This window comes from Geotrypetes seraphini, chromosome 6 (assembly GCF_902459505.1).
Source record: "Geotrypetes seraphini chromosome 6, aGeoSer1.1, whole genome shotgun sequence".
NCBI lineage: Eukaryota > Metazoa > Chordata > Amphibia > Gymnophiona > Dermophiidae > Geotrypetes > Geotrypetes seraphini.
The window spans coordinates 137,712,345-137,731,587 of record NC_047089.1 but is presented as its reverse complement, the minus strand read 5'-3'; the positions used below and the strand labels follow the sequence as shown (position 1 = coordinate 137,731,587).

The 19,243-nt window shown below is 45.2% G+C and overlaps 1 protein-coding gene across 1 annotated transcript in view; it reads left to right on the top strand.

Moving 5' to 3' along the window:
* The window catches only part of TMEM131 (transmembrane protein 131), a 396,906-nt gene that overhangs the window by 313,476 nt on the left and 64,187 nt on the right, over positions 1–19,243 (top strand). The window contains 5 exon segments of the mRNA XM_033949394.1: positions 13,752–13,937; positions 15,110–15,172; positions 15,175–15,232; positions 18,601–18,722; positions 18,861–19,016. Of these exon segments, the coding sequence (XP_033805285.1) occupies positions 13,752–13,937; positions 15,110–15,172; positions 15,175–15,232; positions 18,601–18,722; positions 18,861–19,016 (585 nt within the window).

Here is a 19,243-nt window from a genome sequence, read left to right as displayed (position 1 = left end):
AGAGGAGGAAAAGCCAAGAAAATTAATTCTGAACCAAATGGTGTACCCTGTCCCACCACTCTGCCCTGTCCACCCTCTGGTGGTCTAGTGGTAGGACAGGGCAGGCAGGTAGGTAGGCAGGCAGGCATTGGAGTGGCCAGACCATCAGGATGTCTATCTTTATACCACATTTTTGACCAAAATTTCATCCAAGTCTGAAATACCCAGAACAAGCCCATTTGGATGTGGAAGGGGCCAGTCCTGTAATGGAATGGCCACCCAGACATAGCAACAGAACAATGGGCACTGTCAGCTTGCATCTGATTGAACCTAAACCTCTGGGCACATGATGAAGGAGGAGGCTGCCAAAAAATGAAGCAACAAACTCACCCCCAGTACATAACGCCAGTAAGGTTGATAAACTCAGAAGTGGCACAGCAGCAATATTGTCCCCTGATGATTAATAGCTGAAATGCTCTAAAACAGTTTGAGTGTCGGGTAGCCCATGGCCCACCAGCATTGGTTTTGGCTGAAAAGCCATTAAGATAAGTGGTGCTATTCTTCTTTCTTTAAAATATATATATATTGATAAACTGATTTTAGATTTGGATACCATAATTAAATTAAATTAAAGTAATAACATTTTCAAATAAAAAATAGATTTGAACCTTTAGTTAGTTAAGAGCTTTTACATAGAGAATGACACGGTGGTTGTTAGCCGCGGGTAACCTGCCAAAACAGTGACCAAAAAAAAAGGTCACCGCGAGTTCGGGGACAAGGCGGCGGTGAACAAGTAGTGAACGCGCGGTGAACGAGCGTTCGATCCGGCAGCCCACTCTCTCCTGCTGGCCGTCTATGCATCTCCCTCCCTCCTTTTCCCTTACCTTTTCTTCTTGAAACTGGCGATTTCTATAAGGCTACGAGCTGTATTACAGCCGGAGCCTTGAAGTCGCGTCGCTTGCCTGCTGGAAAAAGTCTCCTCTGACGCAACTTCCTGTTTCCGGTTGCATCGGAGGAGACTTTTCTAGCAGGCAACCCGATGCGACTTCAAGGCTCCGGCTGTAATACAGCTCATAGCCTTATAGAAATCGCCAGTTTCAAGAAGAAAAGGTAAGGGAAAAGGAGGGAGGGAGGAAAATGCATGGCTGGCCAGCGGGAGAGAGCTGCTGGACCGTGTGAAGGGTGCTGGGGATGGGGGGATGGAGAGAAGAAGATGGGGACGGTGACGGGACAGTGAAAGAGACAGTGGGGACGGTGACGGGGCGTTGAAGGGTATGGCAGAGACAGGGACGGGGCGGTGCAGAGGATGGTGGTCTGGGGATGGGACGGTGAAGGGGACAGAATTTTTCCCCGTGTCATTCTCTACTTTTACAATAAATTAATATTAAAGGGATGGTTAGGAAGGAGGTTTTGAATTAAATGATTAAACACATGCATTCAGGATGAAGACTTGAAATAACATCCATGTTATAAGAGGTCTCTTTACTGAGAACAATGCATTTTTTATGATACTTCAACCTCCAATTTATGTACTGGGGGTGAGTTTGTTGTTACAATGGGGTTGTATTTGAATGACAAAAAATAGTGGGTTAATAGAAGTGGCATATCAATTACAAAAGAAAAGTTAGACACTGATGTGTAGAAAAATTTCTAAAAAAGGCATTGTATAAATTATCCTTTATACCCCCTTCTCTTTGTTTGATGATTTTTTTGGGGTTGAATAACTTAGAAGATGATCCGTTTGTTACTATTTGAAAAAAAGAAGCAAGGCATGGAATATCTTTGGGAAATCCCTTCCAAGGGGGAGGAGTAAAGAATCTCTGCTGCTATGGGACTGGGCCCTCGGACTTTGATTTGGCTGAAGCGTTGTTTCCTTCCATGTCCTGCCCGTTAACCGGCTTTAAAAAGTGTAACAGGTGCCAGCACATTATTTCACTAACTGACCTCTACAAGTGTTGCTTCCAGTGCCTACGGTCAGACCACCATGTGGAGTCTTGTTCGTACTGTGCAGTGCTACAGAAGAGATCCATCAAAAACCGTCTACAACAACAATTTTTCAGTACCATGGATGCTGCTTCGGTATCTCTGACACTGACTAAACCCTCGACATCCAAGGCATCGACATCGCCAAAGGTACCGGTGTCGCCATTGGTTGCTCCGTCAGGTAAGCCAGACATGAAGTCACCAGCTTCCCAGATGGGGTCTCGGGCTGTAAAGGTACAGAGTCAAGTAAAGTCATACCGGCCAAACAAAGACCTCTTATGTAGCTCGCTTCCACGTCTAGAGGTGCATCTTCCTCGATGTCTTCCTCACCAGAGCAAGCCGCGGCACCAATGATACCGGCATCCACCATCCAGGTATCGGTGCAGGATTTTAAAGAGAAGTTCATTACTCTCTTTAAATTAGAGTTTGGGAGCATGTTCCAGATGCTCAATCCCATGTCGGCTCCTCCGGTACTGGCCCAGCCTGAGCTTCACTCCATACCAGATGCGGGTACCAAGACTGCCTCATTGGTACCGCATCGATAACATCGATCATCCTCGAATCAGGCTTCTCGACACCAGTCTTCGAGACATCGATCAACTTCATCGAAGCATCGTTCCTAAAAGCTTCAGTCTCTTACATTGAAGCGTCACTCTACACCTCCACTGAAGCAACGCTCTTCATCTTCACCAAGGTATCATTTTTCGCCTTCACTGAGGCATCGGTCTTCACCTGCACCAAGGCATCGGTCACCTTCTCCGAAGCACAGCTCTTCTAGATACCGTTCAGCTTCTCCAGAGCGTACACGAAAATAGTATCGTGCTTCTGGTCACAGATCAAGTCGCTCCAGACATTCGTCTCCACACCCTCTATCTTCAAAGTCTGGGAAGCATGCTACCAAGTCCATGCATCTCTCCTGCATGTTCTGATAAGCATAAGTGATGAATCACCTGCTTCTTCACCTCGGTACCATTCCAAGAGGCGGTACCCTTCTTTAATTCCTGAAGATTCAGATCTTCATTTTCAGTCTACTCATGGGGCTTCACCTTCTTCCAACGAAGCTTATGGTACCTAGGCAGAGTGTTCTCCTCATTCCACTTCTCCTCAAGAACCTTCACCATCGGAACCTGTCTCATTTACCCGTTTTATTAGACAGATGGGTAAAAACCTGCAGTTAAAGATGGAGGCAGACTCAAAATATTCCAAGGAGTACATGGAGGAATTGGAAATCAAACATCCTCCTAAAGAATTACTTAAGCTGCCTATGAATGGCATTCTGAAGCACACCTTTTGTAAGAATTTGGAAACACCATACTCTGTGCCAACAACCCCTAGGAAGCTGGACTCTCAGGATAAAATTATTCCTTGTCCGGGTTTCATGAAACCCCAGTTGTCTCATCAGTCTCTCGTTGTGGAGTCTACTGTGAAGAAGTCAGCCCCTTCTAAAGTATACACTATGGTACCTCCAGGCATGACGGTAGATCGATGGACAAGTATGGGAGGCATTTATATCAAAACTCTGTTTGCCAGTAGAGTCTTAAATTATAATTTTTACTTCACATCATATTTGAAATACTGGAGCAAGACCATGCCAACCTATTTCAAATAGTTGCCTTCACATCGTCTACTGGATTTCAAACATATGTACCACTCTCTCACTCAGCTCCGGCAGCATCTGGTACAATCCTCCTATGATGCCTTTGAGCTCTCGTCCAGAGTTTCAGCTATCTCAGTAGCCATGTGGAGACTGGCATGGCTAAGTGGCAGATATGGACCCTAATCTCCAAGACCGGTTAGCCAACATTCTGTTCCTGGGGGAAGATCTTTTTGGAGACTCAATAGAAAATGCAACCAGAAAGCTCTTTGAACATTAAAAATCATTTAACTCGCTATTGAGACCAAAATCTAAGTCTTCAGCCTCTAGACCATACAAACTATTGTCATCGTACCAGAGGCATTATACCCCAAAGTCTGCGCCTTTGTCTAGACAAACACAGAAAAAACAACACGAGCAACGTCCTCATAAGGCTCAGACCCCTGCTGCTCCCAAGGAAAATCAGCAATTTTGACCATCTCATGCAGAGCATAACTTCAATCAGTGTATCTCTGCCTCTCCCCCTTCCCATCAGAGGTCATATACTCCATTTCTACCATCGCTGGAAATTGATCACTTCCAATCTTTGGGTCCTCATGATCATACAAGAAGGTGATTCTCTTCATTTCCTTCACATTTCCCCAGACCACCTGCCAAGAGAGTTTCCTTCCAACCCCCTTCAAGCCTCCCTTCTTCTCCAGGAAGTCGAAGCTCTGCTCATTCTCAATGCCATCGAGAGGATTCTTTCAGAACAGCAGAACACGGAATTTTACTCCCGGTATTTCCTTGTCCCGAGGAAGACAGGAGGTCACCGACCAATATTGGATCTCAGAGCTCTCAACAAATTTCTCGTCAAAGAAGAATATTGGATGCTGTCTCTGGCCTCTTTGTATCCCCTTCTGGATCACAATGAGTGGTTATGTTCTCTGGATATCAAGGAGGCTTACACTCACATTCCCATTCATCCAGCCTCTATCAAGTTTCTCAGATTTCAGGTGGGTAATTAACATTACCAATACAAGGTACTCCCTTTTGGCCTTGCATCAACTCCCAGAGTTTTTACCAAGTGCCTTGTGGTAGTAGCAGCAGCTTTATAGTCACGGACTCCAGGTTTTTCTATATCTGGATGATTGGCTCATCAAAAATCCTACATCTCAAGGGATTACTGTAGCGGCATAACAAGACTATTCTGTTCTTAGAAAATTTGGGATTGATATCAACTTTCCCAAATCTCAGCTGCAGTCCTCTCAGACTCTGCAGTTTATTGGAGTTCTTCTAGAAACAACTCAGAGCATTCATTCCTCAGCAGCGCCAAGATGCTCTGGTAAAACTGAGCCAACAAGTGTCCACACTCCCTTTACTCTTAGCGAGACCCATGATGGTTCTCCTAGGTCACATGACCTCTACAGTTCACGTGACTCCTTTTGCCAGACTTCACCTAATGATTCCTCAATGAATGCTGGCTTCTCAATGGTCACAAGCTCTCGATCCACTCTCCCAGGACCTTTCAGTGACATCTTCTCTTCGGCAATCTCTTCAATGGTAGATGCTCTTTTACAGTCTTTCCAGAGGTTTACTGTTCCAAAAGCCCCTCACCATAAGGTTCTCACGACAGATTCCTTGACCTACACTTGGGGGAGGCTTATCTTGATGGTCTCCGTACTCAAGGGCATTGTCCACCACAGATCGTCAAACTCACATAAATTTGTTGGAGCTCAGAGCGATCTTCAATGTTCTCAAGGCTTTTCAGCATCTTCTTCAAAATCAAGTCGTGCTCATTCGTACAATGTAGTAGCCATGTACTATGTGAACAAGCAGGGAGGAACAGGGTCCCTTCCCCTATGCCAGGAAGCTCAGAAGCTGTGGAATTGGGCAATTCATCACAACATTTTTCTGAGAGCTGTCTTATATTCAAGGAGAGAAAAATTCACTGGCAGACAAATAAAGTTAACATAAGAACATAAGAAGTTGCCTCCACTGGGTCAGACCAGAGGTCCATCGCACCCAGCGGTCCGCTTCCGCGGCGGTCCATCAGGTCCATGACCTGTGAAGTGGTTCCTGACCATTCTTCTAACCTACCTCTGGTTCTATCTGTACCCCTCAATCCCTTTATCTTTTAGGAACCTATCCAAACCTTCCTTGAACCCCCTGTACTGTGCTCTGGCCTATCACAACCTCTGGAAGAGTATTCCATGTGTCTACCACCTCACAAATGGACGCTCAATTCACTGACTCTCCATCAAATTTTTTCTCATTGTGAGGACTCTTCAAATAGACCTTTTTGTGTCTCCCCAAAACAACAAGCTACCCCAGTTCTGTTCCAGACCCCTCAACGCTTGGAGGCAGATGCTTTTCTCCTGGAACGGACGAACAAATTCTTCTATGCGTTCCCTCCATTTCCACTTATTCTCAAGACATTTGTCAAACTCAAGAGGGAATCTGCCACCATGATTCTGATAGCTCCTTGGTGGCCCAGACAACCTTGGTTCTCCCTTCTACTTCAACTCATCAGCAGAGAACCACTTCTACCAATATTCTTCAAGGGGGACCAAGAGGAAAAATTATCTTGCATGGAGGTAAGCCTCGAAGACGTACTCAAACAGATAGATAGGCTAAAAACTGACAAATCGCCGGGCCCGGACGGAATTCACCCAAGAATACTAAAAGAACTTAGAAACGAAACAGCGGAGTTACTGCAGCAGATTTGTAACCTATCCCTGAAAACAGGGGTAATACCGGAAGACTGGAGGATAGCAAATGTTACACTTATCTTCAAGAAGGGAACCAGAGGTGACCCGGGGAATTATAGACCGGTCAGCTTGACCTCAATTCCGGGGAAGATGGCCGAATCATTGATCAAGAACAGTATCAGTGAGCACATAGAAAAAATAAGCTGGTGAGAACAAGCCAGCATGGTTTCTGTACTGGAAGATCTTGCCAAACAAACCTGCTGCACTTCTTCGAGGGGATAAGCGGACATTTGGACAAAGGTGACCCCATAGATATAGTATACCTAGACTTCCAGAAAGCCTTCGACTAGGTACCTCATGAGCGCCTTCTAAGGAAACTGTGGAACCACGGGGTGGAAGGGGACATACACAGATAGATCAAAAACTGGCTGGCAAACAGGAGACAGAGGGTAGGAGTAAAGGGACACTATTCTGACTGGAAAGGGGTCACAAGTGGCGTCCCACAAGGGTCAGTGCTGGGACCGCTGCTATTCAATATATTTATTAATGACTTGGAAACAGGGACAAAGTGTGAAGTTATAAAATTTGCGGATGACACAAAACTCTCCGGTAAGGTTAGATCTGTAGAGGAATGTAAAAAACTCCAAAGGGATCTGGACAAACTGAGTGAGTGGGCAGACAAATGGCAGATGAGTTTTAATGTGGAGAAATGTAAAGTTATGCACATAGGGAAAGGGAACCTGATGTACAACTGCACGATGGGGGGGATGACATTGGGAAAAGGCAACCTAGAAAAGGACTTGGGGGTTTTGGTGGATAAAACAATGAAACCGGCAGCACAATGCGCAGCGGCCTCAAAAAAGGCGAACAGAATGTTGGGCATTATCAAAAAAGGTATCACTACCAGAACCAAGGAAGTTATCCTCCCGCTGTACAGGGCAATGGTGCGATCGCATCTGGAGTACTGCGTCCAGTACTGGTCGCCGTACCTAAAGAAAGATATGGCGATACTCGAGAGGGTACAGAGAAGAGCAACAAAAATGATAAAGGGCATGGAAAACCTCTCGTATGCTGAGAGGCTGGAGAAGCTGGGACTCTTTTCCCTGGAAAAGCGGAGACTTAGAGGGGATATGATAGAAACTTATAAGATCATGAAGGGTATAGTGAAGGTAGAGAGAGACAGATTCTTCAGAGTGGCGGGGGCAACAAAAACTAGAGGACACACAAAAAAATTGAAGGGAGATAGGTTCAGAACAAATGCTAGGAAGTTCTTCTTCACCCAGAGGGTGGTGGACACCTGGAATGCGCTTCCAGAGGGGGTAGTTGAGCAGAGTATGGTTTTGGGTTTCAAAAAGGGATTGGACGAGTTCCTAAAGGGTAAGGGAATCCAGGGGTACAATTAGAGGGTTACTATACAAGACAAAATGCTCTTCAGTAATAGATCACTATAGGTCATTGACCTGGGGGGCCGTCGCGGGAGCGGACTGCTGGGCATGATGGACCTATGGTCTGACTCGGCAGAGGCAATGCTTATGTGCTTATGTGCTTACACAGTCACGGTTCTCTTCTTCATCCCAACCTGCAGTCTCTACATCTGATAGCTTGGCTCCTCTCAGCATAACTTCATACCTTCAGTTTTCTCAATCTATCAGAGACATTTTAGATGCTTCCATAAAACCTCCACCAGACAATGTTACAACCAGAAATGGACTCGGTTTTCTGCTTGGTGCGATCTTCATCACCTGGAGCCTCAGTCTACTTCCTTGTCTTCAGTTCTAGATTATCTATTTCATTTATCTCAATCTGGCCTCAAATCCACCTCTGTTAAAGTCCATCTCAGTGCAATTGCTGCTCTTCATCAACCATTAGAGGGGAAACCTCTGTCTGCTCATCCTGTGGTTTCCAGATTTATGAAAGGACTTTTCAATGTCAAACCACCTCTCAAACCACCTTTGACGAGAAATTTGATGAGAGCTCTGAGATCCAATATTGGTCAGAGACCTCCCATCTTCCTCGGGACAAGGAAATACCAGGAGTAAAACCCCGTGTTCTGCTTTTGGTCAGCCCAGGGTGGATTCTTTGGTTGTACAGGTGATTATGCGCATCCCCCCCCAGTGAGGGTGGTATGTTAAAGGGTAGATGTGGTCCTCAGGAAGCTTTTTGTTGCAGCTACTTTAGATATCAAGGCTGCTTTGGTGATGTCATTTGTGGCACACGCCTGTCTCTCTCGACAGCACGCCTTGAAGAGACTCCTCGCATGCAGTGGAGACTCCTCAACTTCTGATGGCTGGGACAGATTTTATGGCAGATTCAGAGTTTTGGCAAAGGTGTCAGTGTACTCCATCTCTGCCCGATGAATGCTCTGGGTTCGACAATGGGCTGGTATTGTTTGGCAAAGTTCTGGATGACCTTATGGATTCGGTGATGGACCATCATCCTAAGACTGTGCCCATTAGTAGACCCAGACCCTCCAGGAGTTCTGGATGCTCTAATTTTCGTGTCTCAAGACGTTCCAGACCATATGCAAATGCCACATTGCAGAGATTTTCCCAGGGCTTCTGACGCCGCTACACTGGCTACAGGCATTCCCAGCCTTCTACCTCCTGTTCTTCAACCCCTCCAGAAAGGCCCAATGATGCCAGGCTAACAAATGCCCCTCTGCTGATAGGGGGTCCACTTTTAGCGTTTCTTATGGCCTGGATGTGTATTACGTCCAACAAGTGCATCTTGGATATCATTCAGTCAGGTTACAAACTAGAATTTATTCGACCTCTGACAGATTGGTTCGTAGACTCTCCTTTGGGTTGCCCGGACAAAGCGCTCAGGGTTCAAGCCACTGTTCAACGCTTGCTGGATATTCAACCTATAGCGCCCGTACCACCCGACCCCTCGGGCTCAGGCAGATACTCCATCTACTTTATCATGCCAAAAGAAGGCTCAGAAGATTGGAGGCTCTTCAGCAAGTGAATGCGGCTCTTAAGATTCCTTGATTCCGAATGGAAACTGCATTCGATCATTTCAGCAGTGCTCCCAGGAGAGTTTCTTGCCTTTCTGGATCTCACAGAGGTGTACTTACACAATCCCATTTTTCCAGCCCACCGCAAGTTCTTGTGGTTTCATGTTCTGGAACAGCAATACCAGTTCTCAGTACTGCCCTTTGGGCTAGCAACAACTCCCCGGACCTTCACCAAGATGATGGTGGTGGCTTACCTGCGGAAAATGCACTCAGGTGCACCCTTACTTGGATGACTGGATGATCAGAGCCCTTGTTGGCCAAGGGACGCCACACAGTGGAACGGGTGCTCCAGGTGCTGGAAGACCTGGGCTGGATTGTCAACTTCAGGAAAACCCATCTGACACCCATGCAATCGCTGGAATACCTGGATCTTTTTTGACCCAGCAGCAGGATGTGTCTATCTACCAGAAGCCCGCAGGCAGAAACTGTGTGCCCATATTTCTCCCCCCCCCCCCCCTTCTGGAGCGGCCAGCTCCTTCGGCATGGGATTATCTTCAGGTTCTGGGATCAATGGGTGCCACACTGGTTGTGGTTCTTTGTGCGAGGGTGCACATGTGTCCTCTTCCACATGCTTTGCTCTTTCGCTGGGCTCCACACGGATGCCTTGCAGACCCTTCTACCTTGGACTCTGAAAGCCTGAGCAAGCATGGGCTGGTGGCTTCTCCCTCAATTGCTCCACAGGAGCGTTCCGCTGCACATTGCCTCCTGGATCATGGTGATGACGGATGCCAGCCTATGGGGCTGGGGAGCACTTTGCAGTCGTCCTGTTAAGTCGTTGTCCTGTCCTCTCAGTAAAAGTGGTCAATCAACCGGTTTGAGCTCAGAGCCATTCGACTAGCGCTAACGAGATTACAGAAGACACTGGAGAGGGAAAAGCGGTCCAGGTCTTCTACAACAATGCGATGACGGTAGCCTAAGTCAATTGCTAGGGAGGAACCAAGAGCACTCCTCTGACTCAGGAAGCCCGTCCTCTTTTTCTTTGAGCGGAGCGTCATCTCATAGCACTGACTGCAGTGGATGTGGTGGGAGTAGACAGCATTCAAGCAGACTTCCTCAACAGATAAACTCTGGATCCAGGCAAGAGGGTCCTGTCCCCAGAGACATGCCAAGCAATAGTGGGATGCTGGGGGAGACCCCGCTTTGACCTCATGGTCACAGCAAGAAACAAGAAAGCAAATTGCTTCTTCAGTCACAGATCCAAGCCCGGAAGTAAGGGGCTCGATGCTCTGGTGCAACTGTGACCTCAGAAGATTCTCCTATATGTCTTTCCTCCTTGGCCGATCGGCCAGGTCATTCGGAAGATCACGGTTCATCCGGGCCACGTCATTCTGGTGGCTCCATATTGGCCTCGCAGACCATGATATGCAAATCTGATTAGGCTGCGCACCTATCCTAACCTTCTCACGCAGGATCCAGTATCTATGGAGGATCCGGGTCACATTGCTCTTACGGCATGGCTCTTGAGCACACAGCCTTAGAGTGTAAGGGATATTCTGTCCTGGTTGTTGATTCTCTTCTGAAGTCTAAGAAATTGTCTGTGGTGTCGGCTTATGCTAAGGCATGGAAGGCCTTCCAACATTAGTGTGCCCAGGTCTAGGTGGAGTTGAGTCGGTTCAGCGAATGGCCACCAGGATGGTCTCAGGACTCAAGGATCTCCCATATGAGGAACGACTGGGTAAGTTGCAGCTGTACTCACTCAAGGAACGCAGAGAGAGGGGAGACTTGATCGAGATGTTCAAATATGTCACAGGCCGTATCGAGGTGGAAGAGGATCTCTTTTTCCTTAAAGAACCCACGGCAACAAGAGGGCATCCGTTGAAAATCAGGGGTGGGAAATTTCATGGCGACACCAGAAAATATTTCTTCACCGAAAGGGTGGTTGATCGCTGGAATAATCTTCCACAACAGGTAATTGAGGCAAGCAGTGTGCCAGATTTTAAGAAAAGATGGATTGGCATGTGGATCTCTTCATGGAGGTAGTTAGGGGGTGGGCCATTAGTGTGGGCAGACTACATAAGAACATAAGCATTGCCTCTGCCGGATCAGACCAGGGGGTCTATCGTGCCTGGCAGTCCGCTCCCGCGGTGGCCCTCCAGGTCCATGACCTGAAAGTGTTTCCTACCTAACCTAAAATGTCCATACCCTATTCGCTCAATGTCCTGTAAGGTAAACCTCTATCTGTTAACTCCTTCGCTTCCAGGAAGTCATCCAGTCCCTTTTTGAACCCTAAAATTGTACTCTGTCTTATCACCTCTCCGGTGTGGCCCTTTTCTGCCGTCATGTTCTATGTTTCTAATACAAAGTCATCGAATATAAGGAACAGGTTGGGAGTAGTGATATACTATAAGATTCTTAGGTTACAATCGATTAAACAAATTCATTTTTATTGATTTTCTAAAATTGATTTAGGATGAGGAATGCATGATAATGTTACCCAGCCAGTTGTTCCATTTACCGGCCTGGGAGGCAAGAGTTCTGTCCAGGAATCTTTTATAGCGGCAGTCCTTTAAAGTTGGATAGGTGAACATATGGATTCTGCATGTGGGCCTAATAAAACTGTCCAGATTAAATTGAGAAACCAGGTACATAGGGGCCAGGCCAAAAATGGATTTATAACAAAGGCAAAAAAATTTAAACAAAACTCGTTCTTCCAGGAGCAGCCAGTGAAGTTTTTGATAATAGGGACTAATGTGTTCCCATTTTCTCAATCCAAAAATCAGTCGAACTGCTGAATTTTGAATGACTTGGAGTCTTTGGAGGGTTTTTTTGAAAGTTACCAAATAAATGATGTTACAGTAGTCTAGTAAGCTTAGAATGGAAGATTGAACCAATAAGCGGAATGATACTGCGTCAAAATATTTTCTAATGGTTCTGAGTTTCCATAATATCGAGAAGCATTTCCTAACCAATAAATCCGTGTGTACATTTAGGGTAAGGTGTCGGTCCAGAGTCACTCCCAGAATTTTTATGGAAGCTTCAATAGGGAAGGCCTGACCATTCACAAAAATTGTTGAGTCTTTAATTTTGTCATTTGGGCTTGCTAAGAAAAATTTGGTTTTGTCTGATTTGAGTTTTAATTTGAATTCGGTCATCCATAATTCAATCTTTTTAAAATGAATGACAGATGATTCTTTGTTTCAGACAACAGGGTTGTAAGGGGGATGACTATAGTGATATCGTCTGCATAGATATAGAATTTGACTTTTAAGCTTTGCAATAAGTTACCCAATGAGGCACGGTAACTGTTAAACAATGTTGGGGATAGAGGAGAGCCCTGCGGCACTCCGTAAGAGTTTACCCAGCTGCTGAATTGTTTATTATCACTATAGACTTGATACGACCGTTTAGTCAAAAAAACATGAAACCATTTTAACACATTACCTGAAAAGACCAATTGACTCCAAATCGAAGGCACTGCTTGTCTAATTGCAGAACTAGAGCACTTGTATCTTGACTGAATAAGCTATGAAGGAAATCTAGCAATGATGCAATGACTGTTTCGGTACTAAACCCAGTTCAAAAGCCTGATTGGTTGTCGTGTAGTTTGCTGAATTTGTCTAAACTGGATGTGCGCAAAGTTCTTCATTATTTGGAGGTCACCAGTGAGTTTCGTCTATCTGACCATTTGCTTGTGCAGACTCATTCTGTTAAGCGGGGTGCTCTTGCTTCCACGGTCACGATTTCCAGATGGATCCATAGAGCCATTTCGTCGGCCTACATTCTTGCTCGGAAACAGTCTCCTGTTTCCATCATGGTGCATTCTACCAGAACTGTGGCTTCTTCGTGGGGAGAGTTGAAGAACGGCAGCGTGGTCTTCTCTTCACACATTTGCCAAGTTCTACCGAGTGGATGTGGCAGCAAGACAGGACTCCCCCTTTGGGTCCTTGCCCTTAAGGGTCATTGCAGCAAGCCTGCCCAAGCTTTTAGGGGGGACTGCTTTTGTACGTCCCTACTGTCTAGAATGTCTCACCTATTGCACTGGAAAAAGAGACTGTGCTTACCCTGGTAAGCTCTTTTTCAGTAGACTCCCACCCTGTCCTTCCTGCGCCTGCTTAGTTTTAAAGCTGTTTATGCTTTAAGCTGATTTTTGGATACCTATCAGCCTTTGGGGGCTGGGAGACTTTATATATATGTTTCAATTTATTGGGGAATAGTTTCTGAGCTCGTTTTGAGCAGAAGCCTGTTGCTAAGGGTGCCTCTACTTGACGTGTATTGGGTGGCTCGACATGCTTTGGTACTGACTGAAGGTGGAACTACAGAGCCCGGTGAAGAAGTACAGAGGCAGAGTAAAAAATCCGGAATGGAATCCTTCTGCAGCATGCGGCTAAAGGGAAAATAACCCTACTGTCTAGTATGTCTCATCTATCTACTGGAAAAGAGCTTATCAGGGTAAGTACATAATCTCTTTTTACAAGGTTCTGCATCTAAACCATTTCTAGTTAAAATAAGTTTGTTCTAGATGACTGAAAATTTTCTACTCTTTTATCAGAAGGAAAAGGGAAACCAATTCAACGAAAATCAAAATCACAGAAGAAGCGAGAAGAAAAAGACAGAAGAGGGAAGATGAAACAGGAAGATGAGCTTAAAGATTCTTTAGCTGATGATGATAGCTCATCGACCACCACAGAAACTTCTAATCCAGACACAGAGCCACTTTTAAAAGAGGTAAAACAAAGCTAAATAACAAAAATGTACTGGGGTCCTGCTTTTCCCATCAGATGCCAACATGACCCTCTTCCTTCCTGTCCCAATGTGACATAAGTCGTCGTCCTCACTTGCCTCCCTCCCATGGGTACTACCTCCTCTGGCCAGCTCCCTCCTCCCTGCCATACTTCTTGTCTCAAAGCCGCGGGTCCTATACGCAGCTCACAGCTGACCCAGAAGACTTCCCTTTCTGCTGGGAAGGCTTCCAGGTCAGCTGCGGGCCGCCTGCAGGACCTGCAGTCACAGCTTTGAGAAGAGAAGTACGGTGAGCCACGAGAACTGACAGCAGCCATTAAGGAAGCGGTGCGAGATCAAGCAGGAGTGCGAAAAGCTCACATCTGACTTGTGTGCCGCTCTGCCGCAAGAGCAGGAAGCAGCTGTCCAGCGAGGGAGGGGCAGGAGCACAGAAACTCCTACCAATACAATGCTGGACTCCCAGAATTTTTTTTTTAAAAAAGGTACTGGGGGGTGGTGGGGTATATTCACTCCATAAGAGAGGTGGTAGAGAGTAAAACTGTGATTGAGTTCAAAGAAGCATGGGATGAACATAGAGGATCTTGAATCAGAAAATAATATTAAAAATTGAACTAAGGCCAGTACTGGGCAGACTTGCACAGTCTGTGTCTGTAAATGGTGGAGGATGGGCTGGGGAGGGCTTCAATGGCTGGGAGAGTGTAGATGGGCTGGAATAGATTTTAACGGAGATTTTGGCAGTAGGAACCCAAGCACAATACTGGGTAGAGCTTTGGATTCTTACCCAGAAATAGCTAAGAAGAAAAAATTTAAATTGAATCAGGTTAGGCAGACTGGATGGACCATTCGGGTCTTTATCTGCCATCATCTACTATGTTACTATGTTACATATTTAAAATGAAGGTTTGTGATGTCTGTTTCCAATCCCTAGTTTCAACATGCCAGAAACCTGGACTGATTTACTACTTCTCCTACCCTATCCTCAACCCCACCCCCACAATAGAAGTGAAAATGTACTGTATAAGCAGTGCAAATAACTTAATTTTATTTATTTATTTTTACTGTTGGTTCTCCATTGATTCAGAATCTATTAATTTAGCAGCTCTTTGTATTTCCTGTTGAGGGTAATCACTGGCTCATTTTTAATATTTTATTTTTTGTTACATGGAGCAGAAAAACAAAGAGGAATGCAAGCTCTTCCTGAAAAACAGGAGAGTGAAATATTCCAAGTCAAGCAAAAAGTAAGAAACTCCTAAACAGCAAGAAGGATATCTTACCCGATATAAAATCCAGGTGAGCATTGCTGGTCAGGCACCTTTTAGCTGGAATACAGGGGATATATACTTAACATACAAGAAAAATTGGATGATATAGCTAGGAGGAGGTTTTGTATTGCTTTGGTTTGTTGTAACTGCTATGTAACAATTTTGTCGGCGGCAATCATGACATTGTTGATGTCAATATTTTCCCCTTTCTCAGCCAGAGACCTTGGTAGTCCCGTTAAAGTAATCTTACGCTGAACAAACACAAGCACTAAATAAAGGAATGAGAGGAAAAATTCAACTCTACAGCATTATCAGCTGCATCAGTTGTGCTCCGTAGTAGAGAATGACATGGTAGCTATTACCCATGGCTAGCCACAGGTAACCTGCCAAAACGGTGGGGGAAAAAATGGTCACCGCGGGTACAGGAAGATCATTCACCGCTCCGTGGAGCGGTGAATGGCCTTGTCTCTGCAGTTAAGGGAGGGAACGAACGCGGTCACCGATTGCGCCTTCTAGCAGCCCCCTCCCTAACGATCGCCACCATCTGGGCATTTCCCTCCCTCCCTTCTCCTTACCTTCAGGTGATTTTTAATTTTCTTTCTACAAGCAGCCGGAGCCTATGAAGTCACGTGTGGCTGCCGGAAATGTCGTTCTCTGACGCAACTTCTGGTTTCTGGTTGCGGCAGAGTAGCACTTTCCGGCAGGCCACACGCAGCTCCGGCTGCTTTTAGAAAGAAAATTCAAAATTCGCCATGAAGGATAAAGGGAACGGAGGGAGGAGAATGCCTCGGCAAGCGGGAGGGAGAGGGCTGCTGGACCGTGCAAAGGGTGCTGGGGGGGGGGGTGCGGAGAGGAACAGACGCTGAAGGGAATCTAGGGAAAAGAGAGGGGGGGAGAAGACGCTGAAGGGAAATGGGGACAGAGTGGGGGAGAAGATGCTGGAAGGGAAGAAGACAGATGCCAAACTAAGGGGGGGAGCGGAGGAAGAAGATGGGTTTCCAGACCAATGCGGGGGTGGAGGGATAGATGGAAGGGAGAGGTACAGTGACAGAGCATATGGAAGAGGCAGACAGTGGATGGAAGGAATTGAATGAGGGAAAGCAGAAACCCAGACAACAAAGGTAGAAAAAAAATTTCTATTTTCTTTTCTTTGGCTTTAGGATAAAGTAGTATATTAGTTGTGTTGATAAACATTTATAAACAAAGCCCTGCCAGCTGAAGATCTCTTTCTCTAGTTCGGCAGCCATAACTTTGATTTATAAAATGACAATTGTACAGAATATTGTTTTTTTTATACTTTAATAAAATTAATCTACTATAATAAAATGCTAAGCATGCATGCACATTCCTACCTGCGTGATCCGTGATCCATAGGTCCGTGGCCGGTAGGAGTGTGCATGCATGCTTAGCTGTGCGAGTGGCCGACAGAGAAATTGAAAAGCGCTGGCCTCCCTGCTCTCCACCTCTCAAGCCATCGAAGTGCCAGTCCTCCATCCAGGAAATATAGCCCTTCCAGCCGAAGTTTATTTTTAAGTTAAAAGCCATGGCAGCGGCTCCTCTCACGAGCCGCACCTGCGTCGGAGAAGGCTTCCGACGCAGGCAGGGATTGTGAGAGGAGCCGCAGCGGCATCTTTAAACTTAAAAATAAACTCTGGCAAGGAACTAAGGGAGCCGGCCAGACCGCAGGAAGGGGTTGCGGCAAGGGACTAAGGGAGCAGGCCAGACCGCAGGAAGGGAAGGAGGGTAGGGGGAAATGGTGCTGCTGCTGCACAGAGAAATGGAGGGGGAGGGAAATGCTGATGCTGCACAGGGAAGTGAGGTGGGGTAAATGCTGCTGCACAGGGAAATGGAGGGGAAGGGAATGTTGCTTGTGGCTGCTGCACAGAGAAGTGGGGGAGGGAGAGAAATGCTGCTGCATAGGGGGCAGGGAGAGAGACAGATAGACAGCGGGAGGGAGAGAGATAGAAAGAAAGGAAGAAAGACACAGGGGCATGGAGAGAGACAGAAAGACAGGCAGATAAAGGGGGCCAGAGAGAGAGACAGACAGAAAGAAAGACAGCAGGAGGGAGAGAGACAGAAAGACAGACAGATAGATATTCTAGCACCCGTTAATGTAACGGGCTTAAACACTACTTCAATATAAAACTATTTGAGGCTTGTGTGGATGGGATCAGATGGTTTGCGGGAATGGGGACCGAGCTCATAGGGACAGGGCGGATATGGCGACAGATTTTTCCCTGTGTCATTCTCTACTCTGTAGGTCAAGGGTCAGTCTTAAATCACATCAGCAGATGCACAAATGTAGTGGAAGGGAGTTACTGAAAACTCCTGTGTTTTCAAGACTATGAAATGCTATGATGTAAAAATTTTGGGAATAAATATTTTAAGTATAATAGACTTTGGGCTCCTTTTACTAAGCTGCGCTAGCGGTTTTAGCGCACGCCACAATGCCGCGCATGCTAGACACTAATGGCTCAATAGAGCTGGTATTAGTTTTCCCACATAGCGCGGGGGTTAGCACACGCTAATCTGCAGCGCACGCTAAAAATGCTAGCACAGCTTAGTAAAAGGAGCCCTTTGTATATAGTACAGTAAAGCAAGCTCCAGTATAATATATTTAAACAACTATTAAAAAAATTCCTGCCCTGCAGATTCTATAGCCTAATGGGGCAGTTTAGCAGCTCAGAATTTCTTATGGGTGGTTAATAATTAAAGTAACTTTGTCCCCAAATTCTAAATTGAAAATATTCATATACTTTGAAAAATACTCACACACCTCTGCTAAATTGTGCAGAGAGTTTGTTTATTCTTAGAAGAAAAATGTGTGATCCTTAAAAAGTATGCAGGTGAAGCTCTTCATAACCCCCGTAACATATCATCTTAACGGTGGGTAAATTGTGCATTTATTAGCACTGTGCACATAAATTATTTTTATAGAGAGCAGGCAATTTTCTAAAAGCCTATTTTTTTAGGTATAACCGTATTTTTACCTCTGGAAATAATTTATAAAAATTGTCTAAATGGATTCCAGATGTATGTGGAAAAGGTGACTTGCCAAGGGTTAGAGGAATTTTACAAATGTCACTTGAAGAAAACTCATTTAGACAATGGGATGCCTATCACATCTTTGAAGTATTTAGGTAAACTTGCATCCGCTTTCAACCTTAGTTCAAATTGCTTGTTTTGAGATGATCTAATTTCATTGGTTCTTCACCACCTCTAATGTCTTTCTAATAGAAATTCCCAAGTAAGGGATTGACGATATTAGGAAGCTGGATTAGACATCACAAACATGCTTGAGACATTCTTAAATTTTTCAGTATTGAAACATAAAGAAATATAAAAATTTCTTCTCTGTTTTGAAATATATATATACTTGCATTTATTTATTTTCAGTTCATTGGAATTACCTTATACACCCACTGGAAAACAAGCAGCGTAAACTTTTTCTTCCAAGATATCTCTTCAGCATTCACTGACAAATGGATCAAAACCAAGAAACCTCCAGAAAACAAGAGGTATTTTCTTTTTAATTACAACTGAATGAAGAGACTGTTCGTCAGTGTCAAAGAATGATTTATGTTCAGACAGTCTAACTTTCCTGCATCAGTAGAAACAGCATTAAAAAAAACTTGATATATTCATGTTTTCTACAGGTCTGAACAAGTTAGTAGACAGCAGGCCATCAACATTGGTAAAATTTCTCCCCAGTAGTTCTGGCCAGGAGCTAGGCAATACCAGCAGTTCAGAAGGAGAAAAGGATTCTCCCCTACCAGAATGGGACTCTGTTCCAATTCATAAAACAGCAAGCTGTAAGTACAGAGAATTACTGTACAAATGCTATCAGTGGTAAATTTTCATTGAGGGGAAGTGTTGCTGAGTTTCTGCTTTTTCTTCTCTTTGTGCTTTTTTAATTTTTTGTCCATGAATACAGATTTAGTTCTCCGAGGACAAGCAGTGTAGAAAAAAATTCACAGCATGAATGATATCACTGATGGAGTTGTATGTAAGAGCTTTTCCACCTTAGTTACAGTTCGTT